Here is a 27,088-nt window from a genome sequence, read left to right as displayed (position 1 = left end):
CTGACTCCCCGTCACCTTTTCATCCCAGCCTCAGCCCCCTAGCCCTTTGGCCCCGCCCCGGCCCCGCCCCATCGCCGCGCGCGCAGCTTCCCGGAAGCAGGGGGCGGGGCGCGCGGCGACCTGGCGCGCGGGGACTGACGGGAGCCACGTCTTTGCTGGCCGAGGACTGTGCCGCGGTTGGCGTCTGGGCGGCGATCCGGGGGCTGCTGGGAAGATGGCGGACTCGGTGGCCCCCTGATGAGGAGGCCGCGGGGGGAGCTCGGCCCCCGGGCCCCGAGACCGACCGAGGGAGCGATCTGCGCGGGGCCTGGGGAGCCATGTAGGGGTGGTGCCTGCGGGGCGGGCCGCGGGAGGGCGGCGGGAGTTGGTGTTGGCGACCGTGCCCACGGTCTCCTGGCATCCCCGGGCCGGGTGGGCGTTGGGGGAGGGCCCTGACACCGCCGACTCCGCGCCATGGCAAAGCTGAGCCCTCGGGCTCCACGGGCGCCCTCCAAGGTGGGCCCTGCGTTCTCGTTTCACGGGCGAGGAGACTTGGGCAGAGAGACGAAGCCACTTGTCCAAGGTCACGCAGCTGGTAAGTGGGAGCACCCAGCATGGAACCCAGGACCGTCCGGCTGCGGAGCCCGCGCTCCACCCTCTGTGCCGCCGCCGCCTCCTGCGGGAGGGGGAGGTGGTCGGGAGGGCGTATCGTCGCGGCGAGCTGGGCTCCAGGCTGGGCGCGACCACTAACCAGATTCGTGACCTCGGGCTTAACGTAACCCCCTCGCCTCTCTGGGCCTTGGTTTCTCCACCTGTGAAATCGAGGTAATGCCAGCCCTGCCTCTCTCCTCATAGGCCTGTAAGGAGGACGAGAGGGGATAATGCATGTGGAATTGCTTTGTAAATATCCCTACGCTGAGCACACTGAAGGATTACGATTGCTGTTTCAGAGGATGGAAGAAGGCAGAGAGGGGCGGGTTGGGAAGTGGAGCAGAGCAGTCGCAAAGAAGGGTGAACATGAGTCAGGGTTGCTCTGACCCCAGGCTCCACCGGATGGGGAGCGAGGTGAGGAGTAGATAGCTGGTCTTTCTCACCGTTGGAGAATACCTCACCCCCTTTTCTGGGCCACCCCTCAGGGTCTCCATCACCCAACTCCATGCTTCGAGTCCTGCTATCTGCCCAGGCCTCCAGTGCTCGGCTGTCTGGCCTGCTGCTGCTCCCACCAGTACAGCCCTACTGTCTGGGGCCCAACAAATGGGGAGACCGGCCTCCTGGAGGAGCCCCCCATGCAGGCCCTGTGCAGGGGTTGCAGCGGCTTCTGGAACAGGCGAGGAGCCCTGGGGAGCTGCTGCGCTGGCTGGGCCAGAACCCCACCAAGGTGCGCGCCCACCACTACCCTGTGGCACTCCGTCGCCTGGGCCAGCTCTTGGGGTCTCAGCCACGACCCCCTCCTGTGGAGCAGGCCACACTTCAGGACTTGAGTCAGCTCATCATCCGAAACTGCCCCTCCTTTGACATTCACACCATCCACGTGTGTCTGCACCTTGCAGTCTTACTTGGTGAGGACGGTGTCTGGGGGGGGGGCGTTAACGGAAGAATAGAGAAACAGCAGAGGACCCGAGATCGCTGACAGAACGCACCCCTCGGGCTTGCCAGGAACGGCACATACGCCGCCACACTTGCTGCTGCTCCCCTGTATCCGTGGCAGACATCACGAGTCAAGCAGCAGGTGTTGCAGCTTAGCTAGGGTGCCACCCCAGGTCCCTTCTAATACAGCGCTCTAGGAAGCCCCTGCAATTTGTTACCACTGGCAAGAGATGAGAACTCACTTGCCTTCTTTGTATAAGGCCTTCCCCACAGACTGTTCTGATACCTTAGTGCACGTGATATCTCACATTTCTCTAGTGTTTCCACGTGCTCTGTAGCAAACCTTCCAGCCCAGAAAACAGAGATGAGAAGGATTGGGGATTCATTAACTAAACCAGGACTGGAGCAGAGCAGAGCAATTCCCGGTTGCTAGGACTGCCTCCTCTGACCCTCTCCTCCTCAGGCTTCCCATCAGATGGGCCCCTGGTGTGTGCCCTGGAGCAGGAGCAAAGGTTCCGCCTCCCTCCGAAGCCACCTCCCCCTCTGCAGCCTGTCCTTCGCGGTGGGCTAAGGTTGGAAGCTGCTCTCAGCTGCCCCCGCTTCCAGCGGCATCCACAGCATCACCTCATCCGCAGCCTGGCAGGTGCTGGAGGGGGTTAAGGTTCATGGGAGGAGGGGAGCTGAGGCGGAGGCAGGTGGTGTCTGGTGGAATCTAGTTGAGGTCTGACCTGAGGGTCCGGTGTGATGAGCTGTTCTTCGCAGAGGCCAGGCCAGAGGAACTGACGCCCCACGTGATGGTGCTCCTGGCCCAGCACTTGGCCCGCCACCGGTTGCGGGAGCCCCAGCTTCTGGAAGCCATTGCCCACTTCCTGGTGGCCCAGGAAGCCCAGCTCAACAGCAAGGTGGGATTACCTCCCACCTTCCCATGCTCCTCTCCTACTCATCCCATCCTAAGACACCTGGCAGGCCTAACCCCCACCCAGCCTGATTGGCTGCTTCTATCTGTAGCAGACAACCCAGTTAGGCTCTCTGCTCTTTCCCGTGGGGTTCCACCTTTGCTCACACCCTCGCTGGCTTGTCCAGCTCCCCAGCATGTATGCCTGGGTTGTCTGCACTTCTCCAAACACTCTTTTTTATTTTTTCTTAAAGAAGATGTTGGGGGTAGGAGTTTATTAAGTTATTTATTTTTGGCTGTGTTGGGTCTTCGTTTCTGTGCGAGGGCTTTCTCTAGTTGTGGCAAGTGGGGGCCACTCTTCATCGCGGTGCGTGGGCCTCTCACTATGGCGGCCTCTCGTTGCGGAGCACAAGCTCCAGACGCGCAGCCTCAGTAGTTGTGGCTCACGGGCCTCGTTGCTCCGCGGCATGTGGGATCCTCCCAGACCAGGGCTCGAACCCGTGTCCCCTGCATCGGCAGGCAGATTCTCAACCACTGTGCCACCAGGGAAGCCCTGCAAACACTCTCAGCCCCTGTCTTAACTTGGTTGATCCCACTCTGCTAAGTCTTCAGGGACAGAACCCACAGCCACGTCTCCTCTGCTTGTTTGAAGACTAATCGCGTGGAGCTCAAGCAGTGCTTACACTGTTGAGCTTCTGGTGTGTGTGTAGAGGGATTGTCCTGCCTTTATGGTGATGCTGTGAGCTTGCAGGCCAAGCCTCCCTGAGGTCCAGCTTGTAAAGGATACTGGAGAACCGCTTCGCGCTGGGTGATGGGCTGCCCTTGCTCCGCAGGTGGTACAGAAGTTGGTCCTGCCCTTTGGGCGACTGAACTACCTGCCTCTGGAAGAGCAGTTCATGCCCTGCCTTGAGAGGATCCTGGCTCGGGAAGCAGGGGTGGCCCCCCTGGCAACTGTCAACATCTTGATGTCACTGTGCCAGCTGCGGTGCCTGCCCTTCCGAGCCCTGCACTTTGTTTTTTCCCCAGGTTTCATCAGCCACATCAGTGGTGCGCAGACTGGAGGGCTGGCTGGGTCCCGGGGAGCCAGTGGGCAGGGGAAGCAGGGTGGGGGTCTGCAACCCAGTTAGCCTTGTCCTGCTTTCCTGCAGGCACCCCTCACGCCCTGATTGTGCGGCGCTACCTCTCCCTGCTAGACACGGCCGTGGAGCTGGAGCTCCCAGGATATCGGGGTCCCCGCCTTCCCCGAAGGCAACAAGTGCCCATCTTCCCCCAGCCACTCATCACCGACCGTGCCCGTTGCAAGTACAGGTGGATGGGGCAGCTTTGGGGAGGGGAGGGGAGCGGCCCGCAAGCAGCACGGGGTAGGCCAACCCGGGGGACCATGTTCTGTGTGTGCGGCTGCGCCCTAGGCAGTCAGAAAGAGCGGAGCAGCAAAGGCATTTCCCAGGGCCGTGGAACTAGGCAGGAGGGAGCTAGAACCAGTGTCTTGGGGGCTTTCCTGATACCGGTGTTCCTCTCCCCCTCAGTCACAAGGATATAGTAGCCGAGGGGCTGCGCCAGCTGCTGGGGGAGGAGAAGTATCGGCAGGACCTGACCGTGCCTCCAGGCTACTGCACAGGTGAGCTCCGGGTGGGCCAGCGGCTCGCCAGGACACGGAGCCTCCGCTGAAGGCCAGCAGCTCTCTCTCTCCATGCCCTGCAGACTTCCTGCTCTGTGTCAGCAGCTCTGGTGCTGTGCTCCCCGTGAGAACCCAGGACCCCTTCCTACCGTATCCTCCCCGGTCCTGTCCCTACACAACCCGTGACCCTGCCCAAAGGTAAGGGAAGAGGGTGGGAGAGCCTTGCCTGCCTTCATAGACAGCAGCTCTGAGCCAGTCACTTCTCCTCCAGGGTGGTACTGATGCTGCGGGAACGGTGGCATTTCTGCCGGGATGGCAGAGTGCTGCTGGGCTCACGGGCTCTGCGGGAGCGGCATCTGGGCCTGATGGGCTACCAGCTCCTACCGGTGAGAGCCCTCCCCACGCCCACACACTCAGCTAGTACCCCTCCCCTGGCCGGCCAGGCCCTGGGGTAACCTGCGACCCTCTCCCCCTGCAGCTACCCTTCGAGGAACTGGAGTCACAGAGAGGCCTGCCCCAGCTCAAGAGCTACCTGAGGCAGAAGCTTCAGGCCCTGGGCCTCCGCTGGGGGCCTGAAGGGGGGTGAGGGCGTGCACATGGGTTCAGGATGGCCCCCCCATTGGGGGATGGACAGTTTGCACTTTGGCTCCCTCTGCTTTGATTTGTCATTAAAGTTCCTTTCCTTCCCCATTGCACATCTCGTTTCTGGGACAGAGCGGGCTGGAATCCGTCACCTCTCTTCCATTCATACCCGGCTCACACACACACACGCGGCCAGGGATAGGTGGGGGCCGAAGCACTTTATTGCGGGGGCGCTGGTAAGGGGACTTTAAATTATTCACTTAAATAAAAATGAGGAGGGAGGAGGACGGGGCGAGCACCCCCAGCCCCTGTTCCCTCTGTCCATCTGTCCCTCGGCTGTCCATCCAGGTAGCAGCTACACAGGCATGGGCATCTCGTTGTACTCGTCCACGCCCTCCCGCTCATCAAACACCGGCTCTGCCTCGTTAGCGTCCAGCTGTGGTGGGGCAGAGTCGGAAGTTGGTGCTGAGCGCGACCCCTTGGCAAGACCGAGGTGGGGGCCGGTGGGGTGGGGAGGGGCGCGGGAGCCTTACGCATTTCATCTCTCGCTCGGTGAAGATGCGGGTGAGCACCAGCATGCGGAGCGGCACCGTGAGGATGAGGATGAAGGGGAAGGCCAGGGAGGCAGCCGTGGACATGACGGCCCAGAGCACGGCCAGGCAGAGCAGCTGCAGGGCTGTGAACAGGTGCATACGGAGGGTCCGAACCTGGGGGGGGCGGGGTGCAGGGCAAGACAGGTGAGCCCAGGCTTCTCTCCAGCCTCCGAGCGCCCCGGTCCCCGGAGGGCCATCAGGCCTGCCACATCCAGAGGACGACGACCCCTCTCCCCTCCACAGGGGTGGGACGGAAGCGCCTCCTTGGGTCTGCACGGGCTGAATGGGGGCTGGCCAGGGTGGGCAGATGGGGGGCTGGAGGGTGACCCACACAGACCAGGAGGGGGCAGAGGCACAGGGCCCTTCCGAGCCAGGTCTCACCTTCTTGACATAGGTGACGTCTGGGTGGTGTTTGGGTGGCATGAGAAGCAGGTGCAGCCGCTCATAGAACTGGATCCCGTTAAGGGAGGTAACTCCCATGTACAGGAAAATCCCGAAGAGCACAGCCAGGGGGATCTGCCGGAGCAGATCCCCGATGACCAAGGAGAGGCCTGGGGGAGGAGGAGAAGAAACAGCTGGCCCCAGGGCTCTCTACCCCAGTGGCCCCAAGACCCCTCCGGGAAGGCTGGGCGCAAGAGGGGAACGTACCCACAAGCAGGGCAACCAGCAGCCCCGTCACCCGCTGCTCCTTGACCTCCTGGATCTTGGGCTTGTCCCCGGGCGCCACAGCCTTGCTCATGACAGTAAGCGCGTTGGCATGCGTGACGGAGCGGACGGTGGCAGCAGCCAACCAGGGCAAGCCAAAGAGGGCACAGATGCCGCCCATGGCCACGATGAGCAGCAGGTCCAGGTGGAAGCCGGAGCCCTTCTGCAGCATGCGCTCCTTCTTGGAGATGATCAGCCTGGGCGGAGACAGGCACGCACTGAGCCCCGGGCCCAGCCTGGCAGATAACCGTGTCTTTCCAGAGTGCCCAGTCACCTCTGTCTGTTTCTGGAACCTGATGGTCCCTGCCTCTTCCGTCAGGGCGAGGGTCCCATCACGGAACTGAGTCCTATCTGGCCCTCCCCACCCTCCTGGACAGCTCCCAGCCCGTACTGTGCCCACCTGAGCAAACGTCAGTGGGATTTTCTGCTGCCTACAAAGTCAGCTCCAGCAGCCAGCCTGCCGGGGGCTCCAGCCCCTCCACGCAGCAGGCGGTCGCCGTCTGCACGGCACCCTGCCTATGCCAGGACCACTCACGTGGTGATCTGTGTCTCCATGAAGATAAGGATGAAGACCAAGATGGCAGGCAGCAGGCTGGCGACCATCATCCACACGGGGAAGGAGCTGCGCTCCCCCAGGGGGTTGATGACCCAGCCCCGCTTCTCTGGGGCTGTCACTGAGATTCCGCTGGGCACGCTCAGCTTCTGCGGGGCAGAGGGTGGGGCCGGGGGCGGGTGAACCTTGGAGGGAGTGCCCTGAGCTGCACTGGGCAGGGTGGATGCCGAAGGCATGCTGTGGGAAAGGCCTGGTGTCTGCCCAGTTTAGAGGCAGCTCTGGACTTGGGGGCCTGGGGGGGAACGTCCAGAGTCCAGCACCGCCTCACTGCTGCGCGCGCTCCGCTGTACCTGGGTGTAGGTGTCCTCGATACTGTAATCCACAAGCACCATGATGAGGATCGCGATGGGTACCCCAAAGTCCCCGATCACTCGCCGCACCTGTGGGCGAGCACCATGCTCAGAGGCCCCACACCTCGCTGCAGCCCCGACTCGCCCCCCTTCCTGCCCCCAGATCTCGCCTCCCTTGGGCCCGCCAGCCCACACACCCGGCCAGGGAAGAACCGGCTATTCTTGAATTTGCGCAGGAAGAAGGCGATGAAGAAGGTGCCAGCCATGAGCACCAGCGACAACAGGGCCGTGTTGGGCTGGCCCCGGGGCCTCCCCTGCCTGGACGGCCCGGCTGAGCTCTCATTCCTCGGCCCCAGCGTGGCTGCTTCTGCTGCCCCAGCCCACGTGGCGTTCTCGCTACTGTCTGCCTCGGAGCTGTTGGAGACTGAACAGCCGTGGAGGGGATGTTCCTGGAAGATCTGGGGAGAGGACAAAGGATTCTATCAGCTTAACTGGTGAGACATCCGGGACTCAGCTATATGCTAAGTGGGACAGGTAGGGCTGGGGGTGGCTGGCCTGCCCTCAAAGAGCTTGTCTTGATTAAGAAAATGACCGAGGTGACCAGATGTGAGCACAAGACAACTAGGAATTAAGAGAGGGGCTGGTCTGGGACTTCCCTGGCGGTCCAGTGGTTAAGACTGAGCTTCCAATGCAGGGGGTGTGTGGGTTTGATCCCTGGTCAGGGAACTAAGATCCCACATGACACCTGGCGTGGCCAAAAAATTAAAAAAAAAAAAAAAAAAAGAGGGGTTGATCTAATTCGGGAAAGCAACTGCAAACGAGGCTCCAGCCAGGCCTGGAGGAGCAACACAGGGAGCGTGGTGGACCTCGGGGGCACATCTTCTCCTGATCCTGACACAGACACAGACGTGGGTCTGATGCCCAGACCGTGACCCTGTCTGTCACCTTGGGGGCCTTTCCCTTTGACATTCTGGATTGTTCGCCGCTTTAACAAAAGCACAGGGGCTTCCCTGGTGGCACGGTGGTTAAGAATCCGCCTGCCAGTGCAGGGGACACGGGTTCAAGCCCTGGTCCAGGAAGATCCCACGTCGTGGAGCAACTAAGCCCGTGAGCCACAACTACTGAGCCTGCGCTCTAGAGCCCACGAGCCACAACTACTGAGCCCGTTCACCTAGAGCCGGTGCTCTGCAACAAGAGAAGCCACCGCAATGAGAAGCCCGCACAACACAACGAAGAGTAGCTCCCCGCCCCCCCCACAAAAAAAGAGTAGCCCCCACTTGCCGCAACTAGAGAAAGCCCGCATGCAGCAACAAAGACCCAATGCAGCCAAATAAATAAATATATTAAAAAGAAAAAAAAAGAATCCACCTGCCAATGCAGGGGACATGGGTTCAAGCCCTGATCTGGGAAGATCCCACATGCCGCAGAGCAACTAAGCCCATGCGCCACAACTACTGAGCCTGCACTCTAGAGCCCGCGAGCCACAACTACTGAAGCCCGCGCACCTAGAGCCTGTGCTCCACAACAAGAGAAGCCACCACAATGAGAAGCCTGCGCACCACAACGAAGAATAGCCCCCGCTCGCCGCAACTAGAGAAAGCCCGCGCGCAGCAACAAAGACCCAACGCGGCCATAAATAAATAAATAAATAAAGTTATTAAGAAAAAAACAAAAGCACATGTTACCTTCGTTATTAAAGATATGTGAGTCACCCACCTAGATATTCAGCCTCACAGGTAATGAAATAATTGCAGAGTAAGCTCATAAGGATCCCCCTTTTCACATCTTAAATTTTTGAAAATTTATTTCACAAAAGATACTGCGAAATATATGTCTTATATGCTGTGAAGCACGCATACTACTTTTGCAAGAATGTATTTGCAAGTTTAAAAAAAAAACAAAAAAGTGAGTCTTTAAGACTGATCTGAAGCTCTGGTGTATATGTTGGTGACAGGGAGGGAGGGTGGGAGGGGAAGGGGTGGGGGCAGCAGGAAGGACCAGCCTAGGTTCTGTGGCTCCATGGGGCAGCCCGGCCTCACGCTCAGAGAACAAACGGGCAGGACGCCCCCGGCTCCCTCCAGTCCCAAAGCCCGGCCCCTCCTGGGCCAGGTTCCGTCAGGCCCACCCACCTTAACCAGCTTGTAGAAGGTCTCGTAGATGAAGATGAGAGAGATGAGGAAGGCGAAGATCTCCTGGGTGAAGCGGGAGACGAAGCGCACCAGGAAGCTCCCCTCCAGGGCCACCATGAGCAGGGCCAGCAGCACCAGCCAGAAGCCAATCCACACGCGGCCCACCAGGTACTCCAGATCGTTGCTGCTGCAGAACTGGGGCACGGTGGGCAGTCAGGCTCGGAGCCCGGGGCAGGCTAACGGGGCGGGAGTGCTCGGGGAAGAGGACGGGGAGCTGAGCTGAGCTGGGCAGGAAGGACCAGCCCGGGTAGCCCGTGGCCCCTCACCGAGAAGAAGGCTTCCTCGAAGACCAGCAGGGGCCCCGAGAAACCGATCACCAGCAGCGGCTGGGCCCCCAGCAGGCAGAAGATCACGCCCTGCACTGCCGTGGACATGATCAGCTCCGATACTCCAATCAGGTCATGCGTCTTCTCTCCTAGGGCAGCAAGAGCCAGCTCAGCGGCTGGCGGCCGGGGGGACCCGTGCGCTCCCCACCACGACCTGAAGCCTCTCCTTACCCAGCAGCCCCCCGAAGGTGATGGCAGGAGACAGGGCCGCGAAGTAGATGAAGATGACGGCGGCCAGGCACTGGGGGTTGAGCGCGTCTCGGAAGTCGCTCAGGTAGTGGGGATAGCGGCGCCGCACATCTCGGATCAAGCCCCCAAAAGGCCGGCCTGTCCGCCGAAGGGGATCGTCTTCCACCACACCTGCCACCTCTACCATCTGCAGGAGCGCTGCAACCCGGGCCTCCGTCAGGGCGCCCGTCACAGCCCTCTTCCTCCCGTCCCGCTCTCCTCCGTGTACAACAGACCACCCTCCGGCCTAACCCCCAAGCCCCCAGCCGGCAGCCCAGACCCGGCCCCCGGCCTGCACTGGCCCGTACCCTTATCTTGGGCTGACTTGGGCTCCAGCCCAGCCCCCGGGGGCAACAGCCGGACCTGCTCCTCTCGCTTCTTGAGCATCTGCCGCTGGAAGTGAGCGACGGATCGCAGCAGCTCCTCGCCCTGCACCTCCGAGGGCGGCAGCACCACGCTGCAGTCCAGGAAGGCGTTGATGGCCGTCAGCAGGTCCTCCCGTTCGTCTGCCAGGTAGGCGGCCTCGTGGAATTGCTGCCGAGGTGGGACGGGGCTAGTGAGGACGCGGGACGAGGGCCGGGCCGGGGCCAGGCTGGGCGGGCTGGGCGGCGGCTGACCTTGTCGGACATGAGGGTGGAGATGGAGCGGCCAATCTCGTGGTAGTCCATGTTGGCACTGCTCGGGCCCAGCAGCAGGAAGAGGAAGCGCACAGGCACCGGCACCTCCAGCACCGCGTCCAGCTCCGCTGCCTCCCGCAGCCGCACGAAGGCCATGGTGGGGCGGGAGAGGAACTCCACGCAGCCTGGGGGCGTGCAGCCGGCATGGGCGCGGGAGCAGCAGTCGCCTCCCGGCCCTCAGTGCAGGGGCGCCCCCGAGGCAGGCCCGGCCACCCGCACCCTGCCCCCCGAGCTCGCCCCACATACCCACAAGGACCACCGTAGCCTCGGCGTTCTCAGGGATCTTCTCCAGAAGCTTCAGCTCATGCTTGGACTTGGAGCGGGTGATCCCAGCTGGAGGAGCTGCAGGAGGCAGCTCACGCTGGGGATGCAGGAGAGCAGAGCTCAGCCTGGCTACCCCCCACCCCCGGCCCCGCCCGTTCCCGCCCAACTCGCTCGGCGGTCCCGCAGCCGCAGTGGCGGCCGGACCTGACCCAGGCAGGGTCACTTTCTCCCCTCACCTCTCGCTCCACCTCCAGCCGGGTCTCGGGAACACCTCCAATGAGAGGCTCGGTGACGTGGGGGTCGCTCTCGGCCCCCTGGCCGTGGTGATGCCCCAGCAGGGAGCCCAGGGAGCCGGCCGAGATGTTGCGGGGAAAGGAGAAGTCCTTCTCATCACTCGGGTGGCTGGTGGGGCAGCAGGCAGGAGGTGAGGAGGGCCGGCGGCCGGCACTGGGCATGGGCGGGCGCTGGGCACGGGCGGGTGGGCGGACGGTGCCTCACCTGTGTTTCAGCAGCAGGGCCCTCAGCACGTTGGCTCTGTCCTCGGCCTTGATCTGGTCAGAGATGACCATCTGCTCCACCACCTGGTGGGCCACGCCAGGCAGGGTCTGCTGGTCCAGGTCCAAGAGCACAGCCCCTGGAATAAGGACCACCGCGAGAGGCCCTCATCCCCAGGCAAGATGCAAGGGCGGGGATGGGAGGGAGGGAGAGCGGGAGCGAGGGCAGTCAAGTAAGTGCGGCCAGGGATCGGTGAGCAGGGCCCAGCGCTGCCCGAGGCCCAAGTCCCACGGCCTCTCTGACCCATTTCTTCCAGCCCCCCTCTCCCCGCAGGAATGCTGTGGGGCTCAGCAGAGGCCAGGGAACCCCTGCCATCAGAGAGGCCACCGGGGCCGGGTCCTGCCCAGATGCCCCTTCCGGGAAGCACACAGCAGGAAGCGCCCCGGGCCACCCCCTCGGCCTAGACTGCTCTTCACTGCCAGCAAGTGCATCCTCTGACTTCACTCTAGGGTCCTAGTTCCGCCCTCTGGAGCGCGAGACAGCCGGTCTGCGGCCTCGTCCCCATGGCAGCCCTGGAGCCATCTGAAGACGTCCCCCTCCAAGTCCAGCAGCTGCTCAAGGACAGTTTCTAGGTCTCTGCACCCCGTCACTGCTCTGAGCTGCCATTTCATATAGAAATGAAGGTCCTTTCAAAAGTCACCAGGTCATTTTTCCATCAAGGTCAACTCACAGGAACACAGAACTAAAGACCCAACAGAACCAAAGGCCCCCCCGAGCAGCCGAAACCAAGATGGCAAAGCCCGGCGACAAAGCACCCGCACTTTGGCGCCTTACCCCAAGCCCTCAAGCCTCACTCAGAGCCGAGTTAGTTTCTGCTAGTTTGGAAATAATTCTGACAGCAGGTTTCTGAGTCCTCAGCTGCTTAGAAGCAGGCCTGCTGACAGCAGCTGGGAGCGATTCCCCAACAGGAAGGAGGAAACGAGCAAACAGCAGAACGTCAGGCACAGCGCTCGCGAATCCTGCATCCGCGCTCATGCAGTCGTTCACACAGCCCTGCTACAGGTTAGGTCACGTTCCCCAGAGTCTCTAGAATTTCCCAAAGCGTTCCACTAAAACTGTCTGACAACACTGTAGCATCCAAAACATACCAGCTTCCGTTATCTGAAAATATCACTTAGAGAAGCTGCTTGCTGAGGATGCCAGGCAAGAGGAGAGGGTCAGTCCTGCCGTGCGTCACCCAATGACAGAGCCCGAGGAACGGCAGGCATCGTGACAGGTGATATCATGACAGGAGATGCTCCCTCCTGGGCTCTGGTGACATTACACACCCTGCTGCTCAAGACAAATGTGGGACCGTGTGGTCCTCAGAGAACAGGCTTGGCGGGCGAAGGGAACTCCTGGGGCGATGATGGGCAGGGGGTGGGGCGTGGGTTACCGTGGGCCAGGGTCCGGCGCAGCTCCAGGAGGCTGCGGAACGAGAGGGAGGCCACGTGGGGCTTCCCCCAGCGCTCCGTCTCTTCCTCTACGTCCTCCTCGAATTTGATCCAGCGCGCCGTCTCCCGCCACTGAGGCTCCTGGTTTTTGTCCAGCAGCAACTCATTCAGTTCCACAAACACCTTGGGGTGAGATGAGAGGGCATGGCAGGACGGAGGGCACAGGCATGGAGCCTGGGCAAGTTATTAACCCATCTGAGACTGTCCCTCGTCCGTGAAATGGGAGTAATAACACCCCCGTTACTAGAGTACAGCACAGGGACCTAGTGTATAGCACAGGGATCTATACTCAATATTTTATAATAACCTATGAGGAAAAAGAATCTGAAAAAAATAGATATATATGTACGTATAACTGAATCACTTTGCTGTACATCTGAAACTAACACATTGTAAATCAACTGTACTAACGATAATAATAAAGGGTTCTAGTGGGGGCTAAAAGAAAAAGTATACAAAACATTTAGCACAGTATATGACTCTTAGTAACCGTCTGATGAATGGTCACTACACACACACACACACACACACACACACACACACACACACACAAACTGGAATTTTTTTTTTTTTTTTGCCTCGCCACGCAGCATGCGGAACTTCCCTGACCAGGGATCGAACCGATGGGAAGTGAGGAGTACTAACCACTGGACCACCTGGGAAGTCCTACATTGGAATTCTGTAGGATTCATTTATATGCATTCAAGAACTGACAAAACTAATTGAGAGTGACCGCAGAGCGGTCACCTCTGAGGGTGGTGACTAGGCAGAGGCCCGAGGGAACTCCCTGAGTGTGGGAAATGTCCTATATCTAGGTAGGGTTGGCCAGGTATTTACACGTGCAGAGTGTCACAGAGCTGTCTGCTTAACCCGAGTGTGCTTTACGGTGTCTGTTCGACCGCAATAAAAAGGTTACCAAAAACAGCCACTGGGAGGGTCAGGGTTCAGGACCAGAGCCCTGAGGTCTAAGGTGGGCAACATCGCTACGTAACTGAGTGGCCTTGACCAGTCACTGCCCCCGATGTATGGCTGATGCCGCCTGGGCCATCATCCTCACAGGTTACGGGAGGACTGGATGAGCACAGAGGTGACTGGATTCTGAAAAATGAAACGCGCTGCTCCACGGAGCTGCCTCTGGCCCAAACGGTCTTCAAACACCTCGCTGCCAGCTGCCAGAAAACGGGCATGAAACGGAAGCCGACCTGTCTAAGATGTGAACCAGAACCGTAAGGCCCACACCAGCAACAGCAGGTAATACCGTAATAACTGTCTGGGGACAGACGGCTACTAGACTTACCGTAGTACACACGTCGTAATATGTTTAAATGTTGAATCGTTATGTTGTACACCTGAGGCTAACATAATATTGTGTATCGACTATATTTCAATTAAAAAAAAATCAATGCCGTTTGAAGATGCGTATGTTGCACTCTTGTGCAGTGTACAACCTTCGAAACCATACATGGCAACCCTGGTGCTCGAGATAACCGCAGGTCCGAGGAGGGACGGGGGCTGTGGTGAGAAGACGGATGGGGAGACGCTGCAAGGCCGTGAAGCGGAGAAATTACCTCGTGGGGCTTGTGGGGGGCCCGGGGCCGAGCCCGAGGGGTGGGGCCAGGCTCTCGCCCTTCCCGGCCACTCTGCACAGATGCTTTGGCATTCTTCCGCACCAAATGTCGCCGTACCCCAGGAACGTCCTCAAACCGGTGACCTGTGGGCGGGAGGTGGAGGGACAGGGTCAAGCGCCCCTTCCTCTTACCCCCACCCTCGTTCGCAGCAGCTCCGGGCTTGGCCCAGGCCCAGCACTCACTCTTCATGAGGTCTAGGTCGGCCGTGGCCAGCGTCTGGGCCTCGCTCTCGTCCGTCGGGACCCGGGGCAGCAGTGCCTGCTCAGCCCCAGTCATGCTGCCGATGCGTCTCCTCTCCTGCAGATTGTAGCTGCGGTGCCCAGGCTGCACTTTGGCCAGGGGGCGCCCAGAGGCACCCCCGTCATCACCTCCCGCTGTGACACTGGCCACAGCCGCCACCTCTTCCACCAGGGCTCTGGACAGACAAAGCAGCCGTGAGCCTGAGAAGGCTGGCCCCTCTCCCTCGGCCGGGAGCCACACAGGAGGGACCCAGGAAGGGGACCCCGCTGGACCTCACCCCTCCTCGCTCCCCACTCTCGGTAGGTGCGGATGTGAAAGAGTGAGGATTCTGGAAGCAGACTGCCGCATCTAAATCCGGCTCGACCATTTACTGGCTGTGCCCCCCCAAGCGATCACACAAGCCACCCGGAACATCAGCTCAGCAGCAAGATGGAGCTGAGGGCAGCCTTCCCAGGTGTGGGGAGAGTGAAGTCCGTAAAAGTACCCAGAGTACCCTGCTTCCCCTCCCAGGCACACCCCTAACAATGGACTCGAGGTTCACAGGGTCCCGTGTTTCTAACCAAATGTAGTAAAGTACATGGAAATGGGCCTTTGAAACTGTAGACACCCCACCCCTACCCAACAGTCAAGGAGGATATGAACCCCTGTCCCTTACAGATTCCAGCTTCTGCTCCCGTCCCCCAAGCTGCGATGCCTCCTTTCTCTCTGCCACTGCCAGTGGGTCCCTGTCCCTGCCGCACCATTCCTAAACCGTTCTCCCGGCATCTCACCTCCCACAGCTCCAAGCCCCCATCCCCTGCCCATGACCAGTCCCTCCTCTGCCAGGCTTTCTCCACCTACACCTACCTTCCATGCCCTCGCTTCTGCTCGCACCCCTGCCCACAAATCTGACCCACTTTTCCAGCGCAACGCTGTGCTCTCTCTGGGGCTCCGCCACCTCCTCCTGGCCGTCCAGCCACCTGCAGGCCTGCACCCCCAGTGCAGATGGCCAACGCGGACCCAGCTCCATCCACATTGTCCTATCTCCCCAGCGAGCCTGTGCCGCCCTGGAGGGGCAATCCGCCCTTCACTTCCCCGGGTCCTTCGCACTGCCTGGCACCCAGAAACCAACAGGGAGGTGACAGTAGTGACCTTGAGACCCAGTTCAAAGTGATTTCTTCCAAGAAAGCTTCTCTGGCTAACAACCCCAAACTCCAATCACCTACTGGTACCGACACTACACCTGAACCAGGTCGTCTGGCACAGTAACTTGTTCTGATACCATTTCATGAGACCACAAGCAGGGTAGACTGGCAGCTAGCTCCCCAAGAGCAAGAGGGGGTCTCCTGTTGCTCTCACACCCTTGGGGTCCCAGGGGTGCGTGGAGGTCACCCGTCCAGTCCCTGATCCGGGGTTTGACGCTGCTCTACCTGAAGCCACGGGCGGGGGGATGGCAGGGGGTGGGAGAAGACGGCTTAGACCACACATCTCTTCTGTGCCGGGCGGACCCGTACTTAAACTTCCGTTCACACCACCCTTTAACCCCTACCACCACCTTGCGAGAAAAGTTCTATTATTCTTGGTTTATCGATGGGAAAACAGGCTCACAGACACTGTGACTCGTGCAAAGTCAAGTCGCAGCGGCAGGACTGGGATTTCTGAACCTGTCTGAGGACCTCAAGGCTCCTGCTTTGTTCCCCACCTCAACTCGCTGGTGCCGGCCCGGGAGGTCCCTGTTTGGGGACACTTACCCAGTCTGGGCCCCTTTGGTGGCCTGGGGAGCTGCCTCGTGGTGGGGCAGCATTGGAGGGGGAGACGGACTGGTTGTTTCCGCCTTCCGGTCCGCACCTTCATCCTCCTGGAGAAAGAACTAGAACAGGGACCCGTGTGAGCAGGTGAGGCCAGGCCAGGGGTACCGCAGACATCCCCAGGAGCCCCGCCCCCGCTCACCTGCACGGAAGAGGGTGTGGACGCAGGGGGCTGGCTGAGTGCCCGGGCCCCCTCGGCCTCACTGGCCTCATCCTCCTCTTCCTCGCCCTCCTCGATGGTGGGGGTCTCCCCGGTCGGGGAGGCTGCAGGGCGCCTGCGCGGCTTCCGTCCTGAGCCCTGGGGTACCTTTCGGCGCCTGGCGTCGGGAGGCAGGTGGGTGGACAGCGGGTGGTGGATGTGGTGGGAGGACTGCCGGTGGTCTGCAGGGAGGAGGGCGCTTAGCTGCCGGCGGGCACGGCTCCCCGCTCAGCTGGTCGGCCCCCAGCGCCGCCCCCCCAGGCCCCCGGCTCCATCCTGGCTCCATCCTGGCAGCCAGAGCACCCCTGCCCCCCCCTCGCTCCGCCTCCCCGAGCTCCCTCACATTCAAAGTCTGCCTCCCCGTAGCTTCGGCCCGGCTCCTCCCCTCCTCGGGACCCGGCCTCCTGCAGGATCTCCTCAAACCGCTCCACGCCCAGGGTGCGGTGAAGTTCATCCTCGTCCTGCTCAGGGAAGCCTGGCGTCACAGGGCCCAGGCTCTCTGGCTCCGGCTGTGAAAAAGAAGGGGCGGTGAGAACGCACGCACGCACGCACGCACGGGAGACGCTCCTCGAAACCCCACCCCGCCTAGCGGCAGAGTCCAGTACCACCCCCAGCCCCGGCTGCCCTCCCCTCGAGTGCCAGGGACTCGGGACTCAGCACCCACCGCCCAGCGGCCCGTCCCCCGGGTTCCGGGCTCTCAGGACACTGGCTGGGCGCATTCCAGTCAGTTCTAGGGCATGTGGAAAGCGTCTGCCCTGGAAGCCTCAGCAGAAATCCTGTGTGTCCAGCCCGCAGGTCAAGGTCGGGTGTGTGATCTGGGCCGTTCACACGGCTGATAGTACTGAACGCAGCCCCTGTGCTCAGGGATGGCGACTGAGCCTGAAAAGTAACTTCTGCAGGCGGCTGCGCTACCTGACCCGGGCTTGGTCTGAATCGAACTAGAGCCCAGCTCCTGGACAGGGATGCGGCGCTTCCCCTTGGGAGTCCGGAGCCCGGGACCTCAGCCGCTGCGGGGCCCCGCCCTGCCCCCACCCTCACTCCCCCCACCTGAGTCATACTGCAGGAGCTGCGGGACTGCGGTGGCCTGGCGCTTTGGAGAGCTCAGCGTAGCTGAGCAGCCGGCCGCCCAGCCCACGGCCTTGGTCCAACCCCCCCCACACACACACCCTCCCCCTCCCCCTCCCCCCGCCGGGCGTCTCAGCTCCAGGCACCGCTAAATATTTGCTCGAGAGCTTCTGGACTTGAAGGGCATCGAGATCTCCAAGGGCAGGGGTACCAGAGCAAGGAAGAGCAAGGGGGAGGTAGGCTGGGAAGAAGGGCGGGCCTTGGAGAGTCTCGGAGGTGGGGTCACGAGCAGCTGGGGGTGGCAGGGATACTGGGCAGGAAAAGATGCAGGGGTGAGGAGTCTGTTTCTCCCCAGCCCACCTCCGCAGCTCTAGCCCGGCTCCCCCCGCACTGGGCCTCACTCTCACCAGAATTAGCACGCGGGCTAGCCCGGGGTGGGGGGAGGAGGGTCAAGAACCCCTTGCACCTGAGGCTGAAGGAGGAAGTCCATGGCCGGCAGGGGTGAACTCGGGAGGGAGGGGGAGGGGACCAGCCGGCGCCTCTTCCTGGTCACGTGCCCCGCTGGGCCAAGGTGACCAATAACGGGCTGATTATGGCACTGGGGTTAATCATTAGCCTTCCCAGGAAGATGGGAGGGGGACACGTGGGGCGGTGGCCACGTGGGGGCCAGGAGGGGCGGGGCTGAGTGGCACGTGGGGCTGGGGGTGCAGCGGTCTGCCCAGAGCTACCTTGCAGCAGGCCGGCACCGCCTCTGAGACCCAGTCAGAGGTGGGGGTCGCTGGCTTAGAGACCCAGGCTTCCCAAAGTTCCTCTCTCGCTGAGGCTAAACAACAACCCGGGTCTTCAGGACACAGAGCCTCAACTCCCTCCCTAGGACCAGAAGCTGTCTGACACCCACCCCCCCAACGGATACCTGTCCCAGACCCAGTGCCCCAGGCAAGGCCCGGAGCGGGGATGGCGGTGCCCCTCCCAAGTCCCTCACAGGCTCCCCTCCCAGGCCTCTCCGGACACACACGCCCCTGTCTGACACAGACCCGCACCCTGGCCAGAGCCCCGGGGGTAATGGTGGAGAGGGACAGAGGGGCAGCGGGCAATACTCACAGCGCGGAAGGAATCTGCGCCCGAGGCGGGGCGCCGGGGGGCGCTGCTCATGGCCAAATCCTAGCCCTTCTCGCTGTAGCTGCGGCTTTCAGGGCAACAAGGCGGCGGCATAACCTGGGGGGGGGGCGGGGGAGGAGCAATCACTGCATGAGAGAGGTGCCAGGCCTGCAGGGGCACCCCAACATTGCACAGCCAGGGGAGGGCAGGGCACAGGGCTTCACGGAAGCCCGCCGGCCACGAGGGGTCTCCTGGTTGCACAGGATCCTCCCAGACTATGAATGGCCTTAGAGTGGCCCTTGGAGGGTGGGGGGAGCAAAGAGAGTTATTTATGGGAAGAAAAGAGAGGAACAAAGAGACAGAGGCAAGGACTGAGGCAGGAAGCCATAGAGGGCCAAGGGACTAAGTGTGAGGAGGAGAGAGCCGGGGATGGGAGATGCTGGGGGGAAAAAAAGGCAGACAGGAGTCAAGGCCTAGACCAGGAGAGAAAGCAGCGATCAGGGAGGGGAGACAGAGGAAGCAGGGAGGAGAGGCCGAGCCAGAAACGGGAGCGGTGGGAGCGGTGGCCCAGCGGTGGCACGGCACACTGAGGCAGGCTGAGACCAGAGAGGGCTGTGCTGGGGGGAGTGAGACACCCCTTTAGGCAGAGACGACGGGCGGATGAAGGAAGGGAGAAAGAGAGCTCTGGAGAGAGCCCAAAACAGCAAGCAACGGGGCTGTTCATGGGCCCCCTCCTCTGAAAAAAGCCCAGCCCCGAAGTGGGGGGGGAGGCTCCCTGGGGGAGGGGCAGGAGCCCAACTCCACTCACTCAGTGGGAGGGAGGAAGGGAGGCTGGCAGGCACAGGCCGGGCACGACTTTATAATGGGGGAGGGGCACGTGACGACCAGAAGGAGGGTGGGCACAGAAACTCCGAGGTTCTGCCCTCAGGAGCCGTCCAATCCCTCCCCTCCCCAAGCCTGGGGCCAGGAAAATCTGAGTGGCAGGGCTGATGCCCTCCTGACCGTGACTGTAGGGGTGTCTGGGGAGGACACCGTGCGGGGGGAGGGCAGCGAAAGAGCTGCGGTTAGGGAACCCGACCAGTGCCAACTGGGGTACCTATTCCTAGTGGGGGCAGTGCTGGGGACACCTAAGGCTCTGCGACGGCAAAAGTACCGAAGCTCCCCAGTGTGTCACTGGGGGGTCAGGGTTACCGGATTTAGGGCCAACTCGGGGGTAAGACAGGTCAGTGCAGGGTCAAACAATGTAGGTCTGGGGGTCAGTCCGGGGTGGGGAGCCCGGAGCGACACATTCCTGGCCGGCCTTCCAACTCAGCTGACTGCCCTCTTCACCTCCCCCTAGCAGGCCCTCCGCCAGGGCAAGTCTGTGCGGGGGAGAGGGGTGCTGGGGGAGGAATCCCGGTCTGGGAAGGAGTGCCGGCACCTGCCGGCGCCACACGCCCCGCTCCAGGCTGTGCCCTCAGTGCGCTCCTCCATCCTCCCCTCCTCCCTTTACCTCCGCCCCCCCTTCGCCCCCGCCCCCACCATCCCAGAACACAAAGCAGCCTCTGTCCAGAGCATCGATGCCGATAATCCGGGCTGGGGGCACATTCCGGGGACCAGCCCCGACCGGCCCGGAGGATTAGCAACTCTCCCCTGCCCAAGGGATTAGCACTCCGGACCCCCTTGGGGGGCATTAACCACCCCCCAGGTGAATTCGCACATTCCACAGCTCTTCGATGTGGGCCTGGCGGGAGTGGGGAGCGAAGGGAGGAGGGAAAAGTGGACCCTGGATTTCAGGCGCCGCCGCCCCCCACACCCAGCACAGAGCTCCCCACCCAGCCAGCCCCCCAGGAGCTAGGTCGAACTCTCCGCGCTCGCCTTTCCCATCCCCACCCAGCTGCTCCCTCTTCTGCCTGACCCCTTGTCCTGACCTGACCCGCCAACCCCTTCCCGGCTCCGCCTCCCAACCCCGAGATCGGGGGCAGAGGCTTGGGGCAACACCTAGGCAGGGCACCCTGGACGGGCATGAAGGATAGAGTAGGGGACCAAAGGGGAGGGGTGTCGTCTTGGAGTCCGTCCAGGAGTTGGGAGGGCCGGCGGCGCCTCCCAGAGAGTACCCCCTCCTGGTGGCAGGGGGCGCGGCACCCTCGCTTTAGGGAACTCTAAGAAGCGGACCCTGGATCCCGCTTCCTACCAGCAATCACTCCTCTCGCCTCCCCATCCTTCTCCCCAAGACCTCGCTTCCCCGCGCCCCAGTCTCCGCCCTTTCCTGCACTTCCACTCCCTCCCAGCTCCGAGTGCCGAGTTCCCCCCTTTCCTTTCCCCTCCCTTCCTCCCTCCGCGGCCCTGGCCCTCCCCCTCCGCCACCTCTCCGCTTACCCGCTTCCTCTGGACTTCGTGCTGCAGGGGTCTCGGGGTCTCTCCCCCTTCTCTGGAGCCCTCGCGCGCTCCCGACGACTCCCCCGTGCCCACCTTGGGGCGCGCCCCCGTCGCTCCCAACTTCTCCCAACTCAACTTTCCCCCGCGCCACAGGCAGGCCAGCCCCCTGCGTGCGCGCCCCCTGGCGCACCGTGCGCGGCCCCGCCGCAGCGGGTTGGGAGGCGCGGAGAGGGGGCCGAGGCCCGGGGGCGGAGGCGCGCTCCCAGGCAAGGCCCGGCACTGGGAGCCCAGCGCCGAGGAGGCCGCCCCGGCTGTCCCTCGGCGCTGCCCAGCGAGGTTGCCGCCCCAGGCTTCCCCGCACGGACGCCCCGGGGACGTCGTTTCTTGGCCCCATTAGGCACCTCTGGGCGGAAAGGGGCCCGCCTCATGCTGGGGATCCCAGGCAGGAAAAAGGAGGCACAAAGATGATCAGGAAATTCGAGGCGGAGGAAGTTGAAATATAAATGCATCGGGGTCAAGCTTCTTTCGCGGCCGCGGGCGTCCCCCGCCTCCCACCCGCAGTTTCCCCAGTGCCTCCAAGAAAGCCCCTGTCTTTGCCTGGAGGACAGGGACAGGAGCGGGGGGGAGCGCGAGAGGGGTGATGGCGGGGATGGATGCCCATTACCCTGAACTGACTTAGACTTTACGAACCGGGGAAATTCTGCCTCGGAGAGATTCCCTGCGGTGACCTTCCTTCTCGAACCCTATTCATAGTCATCACCTGTCATTTAAAGATCTCTGTGTGTACTTCTGGTTTTCTAATAAATTATAACTTGTTCCAGATAAGGAATATACGTTTCGCTTCTTTAGTCTGCCACCGGCTGAAGCACTGCAATGTGTATGCAGAAAACGTTCAGATATAAACGAGTTAATTAACCAATGTTTAGCACCAACTTTGGTTCCGGCGCTGAGGAGTGCTGTTTGCGGCAGTTATCATCCAGGTCACGTCCCTCAAGAATGCAGTCATGAGACAGAGAGAAGCCGCAAGAAAAATCTATAATCAACTCCTTAAGGGATGAGGTCAAGGCTGCTTCAAGTGTAGCTTCTGTCTGTCCTTCTGTCTGTTGAGGGCAGTAACCAACCTGCCAGCCCTCGGCCACACCCTGGCCGACTCCAGTGGGCCCGGGCTCTGCCAGGGGTGGGGACACCCTCCCAGTGTCCAGCCAGCTTGCCTCGGGATATCAGAGTGTAGCGAAAGGCTGGAGTTGGGTGGGCTCCGAGACGACAAACGGGTCTCACAGGAGAGAGGAGTCTCTGGCGTTTGGTGAATTCAGTCTCCACTGGGGCACACCTGCCTCTCTTTCCAGCCCTGCGGTCAGCTGGTCCCTGTGAAGTCATCGTCAGCAAGATATGGCTCAGAGCCATTCCCCAATCAATCCTGAGGTCACCAGATGGCCTAGGGAGAGGTGGAAACCCGTGCTGAGATTGTCAGGGAGTCGATGGAACCTCAATATCATCAACCGGGGCAGAGCAGGGCCACCTGGGCTCAGGATGCAGGCCGCAAAAACCCAAACCTTAGAAAGCGCCCTACCCCCACCCCTGCTGCCTTCTGGAATGTGTAGTCCCGGAGAGGTCCTTCTCAAAAGAAGGTTGTAAGCGCTGAAAAGGAATAACACTAGCAGGGCACACTGGGAGCCGCGCGCGACGGCGGGGAGCCGGGAAAACGGACACGCGATGCTTCCTGGGACTTGAAGTCCAAGGGTTGACTCCGCGGTCGAACAGGAGTCCCGGGAGGCAAGTGCTGCAGAGAGCCTGAGCGCAGCCTGCTGGGGGTTGTAGTCTTCTTGTTGTCTAAGGCCCCGGACATTACTGGGAAATCTGGCGCCCTAGGACTACAAGCCCGAGAAGCCCATGCGCAGGCAGTGGGGCGGGGCAGGACCGGAGGCTGGGGTGCCGCCTCCTCTGCAACGCCGGGCCCGGAGTCTTAGAACCCAGGGCCCGCAAGGGTCCTCGCGCGGTTGCCGCGATGCAGAAATACGAGAAGCTGGAGAAGATTGGGGAAGGTAATGGGACCACGAGATGTTCCTGCAAGATCTCTTTCTGCAGACCCTTTAGCATTCCTTGCATCCCGGGCTGCTGTACCGTCAGCAATACCCACAGACTCCAGCCTCAGCACTGGCTGCAGCCCTGGCCCTGAGCTCAACACTCCTTGCAAACACCAATCCTCCCCCGTTAGCATTTCCCATAGACGCCCCCCTCCCAACCTTAGCACCCCTGTAGACCCACCTCCGACCTCTGCACGTGCTGCATTTCCTACCCCTGTCCTCAGCGCCACTTGCAGAACCTCACCCACAGTTCTCGCAGCAGACCTCCAACCTCAGCGTTCCTGCCGGCCCTCATTCCTCTCCCAGACCCCTGCTCCCTATTTTCAGACCCTCCAGAAGCTCGGCCTTTATTGTAGACCTCCTCACCCAGCAGCTGCAGCCTCTCCCTGTTGCAGACACCCTTGAGCCATCTGCAGGCTCCTCCCTGCCACATCCCCCACTTCTCCAGGCATCAGAAGTAACACACCCCCACGCTGCTTGCTCTCCCGGCCGGGACCGCCTGGGTTGGGGAAGGGTGCCCCATCCTTTCCCTCAGCCCTGACCTCCTTCCTCTAGGCACCTACGGAACAGTGTTCAAGGCCAAAAACCGGGAGACTCATGAGATCGTGGCTCTGAAACGGGTGAGGCTGGATGATGATGATGAGGTAGGACTGGGGTATTGGGGCCAGGGAGGGGTTGAGGGCCTAGGCTGGGTGGGACGTGACTGTGGCCCACCTGGCCCCCTCCAATGTGTAGGGAGTGCCGAGTTCTGCCCTTCGGGAAATCTGCCTACTCAAGGAGCTGAAGCACAAAAACATCGTCAGGTGTGTAGATGGGTGGGGTCCTCCTTGCCTGTGTGGTCCGGGGGGGGGCTTCAGAGATGGGCTGGGCTGACACTGGGATAGTAGGTGCAGACCTGCGGCGCTGCCTGGCTGAGTACTCGCTTCTCCCTAGGCTCCACGACGTCCTGCACAGCGACAAGAAGCTGACTTTGGTTTTTGAGTTCTGTGACCAGGTGAAAGGGGGACTTGAGGGACAGTAGCCTTGGGAGGATATAGGGACCCAGACTGAGGTTAAACTCTGTCTCATCCCCCACCCCCATCCCGTTTTTAGGACCTTAAGAAGTATTTCGACAGCTGCAATGGTGACCTAGATCCTGAAATTGTGAAGGTGAGGGTACTGGTTTCCTGGGAGCTCACTGGGGCTGGGGTTGGCGTCCGGATTCAGTGGACATGCTCTCAGGCCCTGCACGGGGACACTCGGGGCACGAGGGGAGGAGAAAACCCTGGTTCTGTCTCCGAGAGCTTCCATCTTAGCAAAAGCACTTTCACGTGATCACTCTGACCTGAAGGGAACATTCTGATGTCAGTGATAGGATTTACATTTGAGAGGCAGGAAAATGAGGTTCAGAGAGATTCATTCATTGAACAAATACGTACTGAATGCTTTGCGGTGTGCCAAGCACTGTTCTAGGCCCAGGTTCCAGGGCAAAGAAGTGCTGAATAATAATACAGCGCAGCATATACGTTGTTGGTTATGATGTTCGTGCTCAAATGAGGCCAGGTAGGGGAGAGATCAGTGTGGGCTGGAAAGGTAGGAGGGCCCACCAAGTTGTCAGTTCTGGAAAGGTGGGGACCGGGGCCCCCGTTCACCTTTCGAGTACCCAGCAAAGAACGAAGTAGGTCCTCGATAATGAAGGGGTGATGCTGGGCCGAGCTTGGCGCTGAAAGACTGCTGGGGTTTCAAGGCAAAGCAGAGGGGAGCGTGACCCATCGTTGGGCCCGCTTCCAGATGGTTCGATGAACTCCTCCCTGCCCCTCCCCCAGTCGTTCCTCTTCCAGCTGCTAAAAGGCCTGGGATTCTGTCACAGCCGAAACGTGCTACACAGGGACCTGAAGCCTCAGAACCTGCTCATAAACAGGGTACCTCTGGGCGAGAGGACGGGACCTCAGGGAGGCTGGCGTGGGATGAGGGGAGCTGGACGGGAAGGCGGGAGCGGGGGGGCTGCCCTCAGACTGTGGAAGAGCCCCTCTCCGTGCCCCTCCCCCTCCCCCTCAGAATGGGGAGCTGAAATTGGCTGATTTCGGCTTGGCTCGCGCCTTTGGGATCCCTGTTCGCTGTTACTCAGCTGAGGTGAGCTGCGGGGCGGGAAGTGGGGGTGAGGGAGGGAGTCCCCAGCCAGCATCCCTCAGCTCCTCCGGGACTCCTCTGAGCGCTCTCCTCCCCAGCCCTCAAACTGGGGGTCCCTGTGGTGGGGTCCTTTCCAGGTGGTCACGCTGTGGTACCGCCCACCGGATGTCCTCTTTGGGGCCAAGCTGTACTCCACGTCCATTGACATGTGGTCGGCGGGCTGCATCTTCGCAGGTGACACGCCGGGGTCTGCGGGGGCAACTCCGTCTCCCGTTTGAGTGAACAAAGAGGGTCTGGAGGGTCCCCCCTGGGGAAGGGAGTGGGGCCCCTGGGTGGGGAGGAGGCAGGGCAGGGCTGTGGGGGGGGCTTCTTCGCCTGTCAACCCCGCCCCCCGCCTCTCTCCCAGAGCTGGCCAACGCGGGGCGGCCCCTGTTTCCTGGCAACGACGTAGATGACCAGCTGAAGAGGATCTTCCGATATTCTTCCATCTCCCTTCACCTCAGGCCCTCTGGGAGGGGATCTGGAAGCCCCTGGAGCTCAGCGTGCAGGCAGGGAGGGCGGCGGTGGGCTGGGCTAGGCCTGGTCAGGCTTCTCCTGAGGGCAGAGGGTGCCCGCCGCCAGCTGGAGAGCCTGCAGCCTGTAGGCAAGGAGGGCTCACTCCTCCAACTGAGAGCCGAATCCTTAGGCTGCAGGAGCCAAAAGGAGCAGGGGGACGATTAGTGGGGACCGCTGACCGCTTCATCAGGACCATGGACCTCAGGGTTTAGGTCAAAGTCGTTAACGGCTATACAGAACCTGGCCTGCAGAAAACGGCACGCAGCTGGGACTGCGTCTGAGGGTCGCGTGGGCCGGGGGCCGCCTTCTGTCGTGAGCTGGGGGATAAAGTGAGGGGGGCAGGGGTGGGTATGAGGAATCCCCCTTCCCCAGGGGAAGAGCCCCTCACCTGCCCTTTTCCACCTGAGTGATCCTTGACCCCGTGGACACGCTGCTGGGGACACCGACCGAGGAGCAGTGGCCCGCCATGACCAAGCTGCCGGACTATAAGGTGTGACGGGTAATGGGCTCATGCGTGGTTCGTCAGTGGCGCCCCTTAGGTCCTGGCCCTAGCAGCCTCCAGGCCCCCGCACCCCCGGCTGACTCACCCTGCCCCCCACAGCCCTACCCGATGTACCCAGCCACAACGTCCCTGGTGAACGTCGTGCCCAAGCTCAGTGCCACAGGGAGGGACCTGCTGCAGGTGACCAAGGGCAGGGTGCGGGGGCGGGGCTGGGGCCGGGGCACTTGTCGGGAGGGACCCGGGGAGCGCAGGGCTCTGGGCGTGAACCTGCCTCGCCTTCTTCTGTGCGTCCAGAACCTCCTGAAGTGTAACCCGGTCCAGCGCATCTCAGCAGAAGAGGCCCTGCAGCACCCCTACTTCTCCGACTTCTGCCCCCCCTAGGCTCCAGGCCCCCGGCGGCCAGGCTGGGGCCTGGCCTATTTAAGCCCCCTCTGGGGAGGGGAGGAAAGGCAGGGATGCACGGTGTGCCAAGCTCCAGCTGTGCTGGGCCCAACCAGGGTGGAGGTGCCCTAACCCGTGTTCTTCACTCCCTCCGTGGACTTTATTTAATTTCATAAATTGGCTCGTTTCCCACAGTCTGGCTGATGTGCTGGAAAAGTGGCTCTGGGCGGGGGGGCGGGGGGGACGTAGTGCTGGGGGGGCCTGAGGCTCTGTTTCGCTTCCCCACCCTCTGCAACCCTGCTTCCAGCTCCAACACAACCCAGCTGTCCGGCCCTGGCTCTGCTACTCTGAGTGGCTGGAGGCTGGGGGTTGGAGGCTATGACCCTTACCCTTAGGTCTGCACCAGACCCTTACCCTTAGGCACTGCCACCACACGTGTGCGTATGTGCTCATGCCCTTCCCTTTCTCTGCCCAGGAGGCGTTAGGCTCCCAGTGTCTGAGAGCAAGGATGGGCTTCCACCAGAATGCGGAGAAAAGAGCCGGGCCTT

At 61.6% G+C, this 27,088-nt stretch overlaps 3 protein-coding genes across 12 annotated transcripts; 2 read left to right on the top strand and 1 right to left on the bottom strand.

Moving 5' to 3' along the window:
• The first annotated feature begins 116 nt into the window (after positions 1 to 116).
• Positions 117 to 4,769, top strand: FASTK (Fas activated serine/threonine kinase). Of its 8 annotated transcripts, none has more exons than XM_073810100.1 (10): positions 117 to 319; positions 1,116 to 1,538; positions 2,000 to 2,209; positions 2,329 to 2,468; positions 3,295 to 3,508; positions 3,610 to 3,769; positions 3,988 to 4,079; positions 4,163 to 4,277; positions 4,351 to 4,465; positions 4,558 to 4,769. In XM_073810100.1, the coding sequence occupies exons 1-10, from the start codon at positions 238 to 240 to the stop codon at positions 4,663 to 4,665; spliced, it is 1,659 nt and encodes a 552-aa protein (XP_073666201.1). In that variant the 5' UTR covers positions 117 to 237; the 3' UTR covers positions 4,666 to 4,769. The 8 variants fall into 8 exon arrangements, 6 of the variants coding, with proteins under 6 accessions (XP_073666201.1, XP_033719393.1, XP_033719390.1 ...); XM_033863502.2 differs by having other exon boundaries at positions 118 to 319; positions 2,030 to 2,209; XM_033863499.2 differs by having other exon boundaries at positions 307 to 574; positions 2,030 to 2,209.
• Positions 4,770 to 4,860: 91 nt separating this feature from the next.
• Positions 4,861 to 22,512, bottom strand: SLC4A2 (solute carrier family 4 member 2). Of its 2 annotated transcripts, none has more exons than XM_033863489.2 (23): positions 21,600 to 22,512; positions 18,555 to 18,668; positions 16,732 to 16,897; positions 16,332 to 16,570; positions 16,133 to 16,251; positions 14,345 to 14,577; positions 14,103 to 14,245; positions 12,477 to 12,657; positions 11,045 to 11,180; positions 10,783 to 10,948; positions 10,529 to 10,643; positions 10,223 to 10,407; positions 9,914 to 10,139; positions 9,549 to 9,764; positions 9,318 to 9,466; positions 8,992 to 9,186; positions 7,060 to 7,320; positions 6,863 to 6,952; positions 6,495 to 6,661; positions 5,903 to 6,156; positions 5,636 to 5,805; positions 5,195 to 5,368; positions 4,861 to 5,097 (listed from the first exon to the last, which is right to left on the bottom strand). In XM_033863489.2, the coding sequence occupies exons 2-23, from the start codon at positions 18,603 to 18,605 to the stop codon at positions 5,017 to 5,019; spliced, it is 3,717 nt and encodes a 1,238-aa protein (XP_033719380.1). In that variant the 5' UTR covers positions 18,606 to 18,668; positions 21,600 to 22,512; the 3' UTR covers positions 4,861 to 5,016. The 2 variants fall into 2 exon arrangements, with proteins under 2 accessions (XP_033719380.1, XP_033719379.1); XM_033863488.2 differs by lacking the exon at positions 21,600 to 22,512 and adding an exon at positions 20,910 to 21,171.
• A 285-nt stretch (positions 22,513 to 22,797) lies between these two features.
• On the top strand, positions 22,798 to 26,734 carry CDK5 (cyclin dependent kinase 5). Of its 2 annotated transcripts, XM_033863487.2 has the most exons (12): positions 22,799 to 22,951; positions 23,549 to 23,637; positions 23,729 to 23,796; positions 23,927 to 23,987; positions 24,086 to 24,142; positions 24,799 to 24,894; positions 25,031 to 25,105; positions 25,240 to 25,336; positions 25,509 to 25,578; positions 26,087 to 26,147; positions 26,259 to 26,339; positions 26,454 to 26,734. In XM_033863487.2, exons 1-12 carry the CDS (start codon positions 22,915 to 22,917, stop codon positions 26,538 to 26,540), a joined length of 879 nt encoding a protein of 292 aa, XP_033719378.1. In that variant the 5' UTR covers positions 22,799 to 22,914; the 3' UTR covers positions 26,541 to 26,734. The 2 variants fall into 2 exon arrangements, with proteins under 2 accessions (XP_033719377.1, XP_033719378.1); XM_033863486.2 differs by lacking the exons at positions 26,259 to 26,339; positions 26,454 to 26,734 and having other exon boundaries at positions 22,798 to 22,951; positions 25,509 to 26,109.
• Positions 26,735 to 27,088: the final 354 nt, after the last annotated feature.

The sequence above is a fragment of the Tursiops truncatus genome, chromosome 9 (genome assembly GCF_011762595.2).
Source record: "Tursiops truncatus isolate mTurTru1 chromosome 9, mTurTru1.mat.Y, whole genome shotgun sequence".
NCBI lineage: Eukaryota > Metazoa > Chordata > Mammalia > Artiodactyla > Delphinidae > Tursiops > Tursiops truncatus.
Note: the sequence above shows the minus strand (reverse complement) of the source record. Positions and strands in the feature narration are given on the sequence as shown.